General features: G+C 44.2%; 1 protein-coding gene across 2 annotated transcripts in view; it reads left to right on the top strand.

Annotated features, from left to right (window-relative positions):
- Nucleotides 1-359: 359 nt before the first annotated feature.
- BICDL1 (BICD family like cargo adaptor 1) overlaps nt 360-6,000 on the top strand; it is a gene marked incomplete at its 5' end in the record, with an annotated part of 98,446 nt that continues 92,805 nt past the window's right edge. For both annotated transcript variants that reach the window (XM_080821985.1, XM_080821984.1), the window contains one exon: nt 360-794. In XM_080821985.1, coding sequence (XP_080678111.1) covers nt 360-794 — 435 coding nt within the window. The remainder of the gene's footprint in view (nt 795-6,000) is intronic.

Genomic DNA, 6,000 nt, shown 5'->3' with positions numbered 1-6,000 from the left:
CAACAGGGCGGCTGAAAACTCGGCGGCGGCGGCGGCAGCGGCGTTCCTCGCTACATCCCCTCGCGCTTTGCCGCCCCTCGGTCTTCCCTTCCTCAGCCTTTCCCTCTGCCACCCCCACCTCCCCCCCAGCGCGCGCTGAGCAGCTGAGCCCGGGGGCGGGGGGAGGGGGCGCGTGCCGCGGGCGCGGGGGAGGGGCGGGCCGGCGCGCGCCGCGCCCAGGGCTCGCGGGGACCCGGGGGGCGCGTGCCGCGGCGCGGGGCGAGGCGCGGGGCGCGGAGCGGCGCGGCGGGGCCCCTCCCCCCTGCAGCCTGGCGCGCGCCGGCCGGGCCGCACCGCTGCGGGCTCCGCGCGCGCGGGCCATGTCCGCCTTCTGCCTGGGCTTGGCCGGCCGCGCTTCAGCACCCGCGGAGCCGGACAGCGCCTGCTGCATGGAGCTGCCCGCCGCGGCCGCGGACGCAGTCGGGAGTCCAGCCGCCGCCGCCGCCGCCCTCATCTCCTTCCCGGGGGGCCCCGGGGAGCTGGAACTGGCGTTAGAGGAGGAGCTGGCGCTGCTGGCGGCCGGGGAACGGCCGTCCGACCCCGGGGAGCATTCTCAGGCCGAGGTCGGGCCTCCGGCCGAGGGGTCCGGACTGCAGCCGCCACCCGCCCAGGATCCCGAGCTGCTGTCGGTAATCCGGCAAAAGGAGAAGGATCTGGTGTTGGCGGCCCGGCTGGGCAAGGCGTTGCTCGAGAGGAACCAGGACATGAGCCGGCAGTACGAGCAGATGCACAAGGAGCTGACAGACAAGCTGGAGGTGAGGACGTCCCTCGTGGGATGGGTGGGAAGCAGGGAGAGCCCGCCCGGCAGCTTCGGGAGCCACTCACCCACCCCACTCCTTCCTTGCTCACGCTACCTCAACAGAAAATCGCCTGAGGGGAGGGGTAGGCTAGAGGGTTTTCAGGTGTCAGACCAGGGCAACATTGAATCCACCTGACTTCAGCAAACGGGTCCATGCATAGCCCCAGCCCCGCTGTGGGCCATTCTATATATGTACTGTACACTGCATCTAAAATAGAGCTTACAGTATGACTAATTTATACAGCGCTGAGGTGATGTCTGCACACAGAGAAATGAGGAAGTCGGGAAGCATTTAAAATATGCTCCAGGTTTTCAGAGTAGTTAATCTCTAATCAGGGTGTTAGTCTAAAGCCTTCCAGTTTTGGCGTTAAGGCCTCCAGATGCCCTTGTCTTAACTTCCCGGCAGCTCAGAGTTGTGGGAAACAAGTGCCCCTAAAGGAGCTTTATATAGCCTTCAAATACTCAGGGATTAGGAAATGTGGTTCCATTGCAGAAATCAGGCAAGCCTGGGCTCAGCATGTGACCGTTGGTAGTGGATTTAATTTGGACCTCGGCATTTCTGTGTATTTTGTATTTAAACAGTATTCTGTGTTCCGGGCCTCATGCATGCAAAATTCCATGGCGAAATGCAACCTCCCAGAACCGTATTACTTTAACTGTTAAAAATACCTCTTAAAGTGTCTGTAAGATTTCTGCCAATTCTCTCTACCAAAGTCTTTCTCAGAGCTATGCCTGTTCTTTCCCATTACTGGAAAAGGGCCTTGAAAGTGGTATGGAATGCCAGCCTTTCTAAATTAAAGAGATTTCTTTTTAAAAGGAGGTGGGGGGCATCTCTGGCAGTGGAATTTTTGTCTGCCTGTGCCTTTACTATTGTTTCCCAGTTGGGTGGCAACCAGTTCTTTTTATTCTTAGTTACAAGAGAATAGTTATGTCCTGAATAAGGTCTGAAATTGACCCTAGTCTGTTTCCATATCTTTGCTACTGGTTGAACAGTCAGAATGTAGATTCAGAAACTTTTCAGTAATAAGATTTAAGTGTGTTTGTGGTCTAGCGACATATCAAAAGCAAATCAGGGGGAAAAAAGGAAACCAGTGAGTGCCCTGTAGTTCAGTTGGCCTGTTAACTAGGTCTGCCAGTCGATGAACCCCTGAGATATCTCTCTGAAAAGTGGTTTTGTGAAACCTATACGTAGACTGCCAAAAAGCAATCCAATGAATTGAATTGTTTAATTTTCACTTGAAGTAGAGGTCTAGAAATAAAAGGGTGCTTTTTTTGAAAATAGGATTTGGTTACATGACTCTATATAAGAATACTACTGTAGAGATTTATACTTGTGATTTGAAATTCCTTCAGTGAGGGACTTGATTGAAGAGACAGCTAACTTAAAAGGAACATCATATCAGTCAGTTTGATTACTGATAGATTTCAGAGTAATCCTGAGTGTGCAATTACACACATCCTGGGTTCCATGTGGAGCCTTTGTACATTTCTTCAACGAAAGAAAAAATTTTAAAATTGTGTAACAAGAAAGATTCTGTTGTAAAAGAGTAAATTACCTTTAACTTTTTGCTACTGACCAGACAGTAATAAATAGTTTAAACCTCTTAAACTAGTTTATAAAATCTTCATTCCTCAACAGGTTACCATATGAACACTAGTGTTAAAAATTTATTCTAATTTCTGGAGGTTGTGGTTGCACCACATTGTGAATGTACTTAACACTACTCAACTGTACACTTACAAATGGTTATAATGGTAAAGTTTATGTTATGTATACTTTAAAAAAAAATTTTTTTTAAAGATTTTATTTATTTATTTGACAGACAGAGATCACAAGTAGGCAGAGAGGCAGGCAGAGAGAGAGGGGGAAAGCAGGCTCCCCGCTCAGCAGAGAGCCCGATGCAGGGCTCAATCCCAGGACCCTGGGATCATGACCCGAGCAGAAGGCAGAGGCTTTAACCCACTGAGCCACCCAGGCGCCCCTAAAATGTTTATTTTTAAAAGCTAAATATTAATCATTACTGAGGATGAGTATTGGAGGGTTCAGTTATACTATTTCTTCAAGGTATGTTTGAAGATTATCATTAAGAATTTTTAGTTTTTTCAAGAAGTACATTTAAAAATATCTCATGAAGATATTGTCATTAGGTCCTTGTTTTAATTAGGTCCTTCTTTTAATTCTTGTTAATTGACTGAAACCTAATAGAGGATGATTTCATTTGATACTTGCAAGTGAATTTTCCTCACAGTATATTTTTTAAGCAACCTAGAATTTAGAATGTCTGTTTAGACAAAATACTGTCTAAAGTTTAATACCACCACTCTGCTATATTTCCAATTACATGTTTAAGAGTAGAGGACTTGCCCTTAAAAAAGCATTTGTAATTTTCCAGAAACTGTCAGTGGATTCAAACACATTTTCTCACAGATTGGTTTGAAAGATTAACACATGAGTGGACTCTGAGACAATGTTGGCTTGACTGTTAAATAATGAGATTGGTCTTGTTTTAGTCCCCTCTGTTCCCTTACTACTTCAAAATTAGCACCTTTCTAACTTCAGGACCAACAAGCCATTGTCAGGACTTTTTTCCTACCTACTCATTATTTAATATTGAATACCTTCCCAATTCTGTGTGCCAAACCTAATACTTTGTTTTGTCATTTAAAACATAAAGTCTTGATTTTATACTGCTCTCTCATTTAAAGGCACAGTATTTAAAGTCTTTAATGTTTTAAAGGATAACAATTTTTTTTAGCTGTATATCTCAGGTTAAAATGAAGATTAATTTGAAAGACTGGAAGATTTGGTCATCTTTTTCCCACCCTTAAATTGCCTATATTTTATTCATTCACTGAATTATGTTTTCATATGCTTAGAGTTCTAAAGTTTTTTTTTTTTTTTTTAAGATTTTATTTCATTTATGCTTGGGCCGCCTTGGTGGCTCAGTCAGTTAAACGTCTGCCTTCCGCTCAGGTCATAATCCCAGGGTCCTGGGATCAAGACCCACATCAGGCTCCTTGCTCCACGGTGATCCTGCTTCTCTCTCTGCCTGCTCTTCCCTTCTCTCTCTGACAAATAAATATATAAAATCTTAAAAAAAAAAAAAAGATTTATTTATTTTAAGGAGAGAAAGGGGAGAGAGCAGGGTGGGGGGGTGTGCAGAGGGAGTGAGAATGCTGAAGCAGACTCCCTGCTGAGCCAGAGCCAAATGTGGGGTTTGATCTAGGACCCTGAGATGGTGACCTGAGCCGAAATTAGGAGTCAGCGGCTTAACTGACTGAACCACCCAGGCGCTCCTTAAGATTTTATTTTTTAGGTAATCTCTGTGCCCACCCTGGGTCTCAGACTCACAACCCAAGACCAGGAGTCCCATACTTCACCAACTGAGCCAACCAGCACCCATAAAGTTATTTTTTAAAGATTTATTTATGTGTTTTAGAGAGAATGAGGAGTGAGGGGGCACAGGCAAGGAAGAGGAAGAGAGAATCCCAAGCAGACTCCAGGCTGAACCTGGAGCTCTATGCAGGACTCCCATCATCTCGGACCCTGAGATCAGACCCCAGTTAAAACCAAGGCTCCCACACTTAACTGACTGCACCATCTAGGTGCCCCACTCCTAAAGTTATTTTTTAAACTGTATTTCTTCTGGAGGCTCCTGGGTGGCTCAGTCTGTTAAGCACTGGACTCTTGATCTCATCTCAGGTCTTGATTTCTGGGTGGTGAGTTCAGGCCCTATGACTGGGCTCCATGCTGGGGGTGGAGCCTACTTTAAAAAAAAGTCTGCATCTACAGTGAGCCCTTTGGCTTTTTTTTTTAATTAAAAGATTTTATTTATTTAAGAGAGAGAGAGATAATGAGATAGAGCATAAGCAGGGAGGAGAGGGAGAAACAGGCTCTCCGCTGAGCAGGGAGCCCAATGTGGGGGCTCGATTCCAGGACCGCTGAGATCATAACCTGAGCTGAAAGCAGAGGCTTAACCAACTGAGCCACCCAGGCACCCCTGCCCTTTTGCTTTTAAATCTTATATCCACTAGGTCCTTAGTTTTTTCCCAAAATATGAACTAAGACAGTAACTTGCATTTATTTATATACTTTTTTCTTCAGAAATTAAATATTTTCAAAAACATTTTTAACATACAAGATCCCCTTTTTTCCTATTCTAGCTAAGAATGAGTTTTCTCTTACTGCAAAGGTAGTCTTTTCCCTCAACTACATTTTCCTCTCCCTTCCTTAGGCCAATTCTCATGATTTTAGTACAGTGTTTTTAAAGGGCCAAACAAGTAAAGTGAAAATAATCACATAATGAGAGTCACTAGTAGATTTGGAGAGGCAACGCAGAGGTCCTTTCTTGTATTCAGTGCTTGGTCCACTTAAAAATTAGTACTTTTTTGGGACGCCTGGGTGGCTCAGTTGGTTAAGCAGCTGCCTTCGGCTCAGGTCATGATCCCGGCGTCCTGGGATTGAGTCCCACATCGGGCTCCTTGCTCGGCAGGGAGCCTGCTTCTCCCTCTGCCTGCCACTCTGTCTGCTTGTGCTCACTCTCGCTCCTCTCTCTCTCTCTCTCTCTGACAAATAAATAAATAAATCTTTTAAAAAAAAATTAGTACTTTTTCATTGTATATCCTAGACGTAGGAGAATGGTGGTTTTTTTTTATTCTTTGCAAAAATCCCAATTTCTGTAACAACCAATTTTAGATGGGCTAATGATATTTTCATTTTTTCAGAGGTTTCAATAAATTTTATTTTTATAAGAATGGTTTAGGTTTACAGAAAACATAGAAAGATAGTACAGTAAGTTTCCATATGCCACAAACCCAGTGTCCTCTGTTATTAACATATTATGGTATACTTGCCATAATGAAAAAAATCAATACTGATATGTTTTACTTAACTCCTCAGTTTATTCAGATTTCCTTAGGCTTTACCTATTTTTTTTTTTCTATTCCAGGATCCCATCCTGAATACATTGCATTTAGTTTTTCTATCTTAGTCTCCTCTTTGCTGTAGCACTTTCTTAGACTTTTCTTGTTTTCGATGACCTTGACAGTTTTGATGTTAACTTTCTTTCTTTTGTTTATTGAGGTATAGTTAACACATAATGTAACATTATTAGTTTCAGGTATAGATATTAACTTTTAAAATAACACATAACAAAATAAAT

This window comes from Martes martes (assembly GCF_963455335.1).
Source record: "Martes martes genome assembly, chromosome: 13".
Lineage (NCBI taxonomy): Eukaryota > Metazoa > Chordata > Mammalia > Carnivora > Mustelidae > Martes > Martes martes.
The sequence above is the reverse complement of the archived record's forward strand: the minus strand, read 5'-3'. Positions and strand labels throughout refer to the sequence as shown.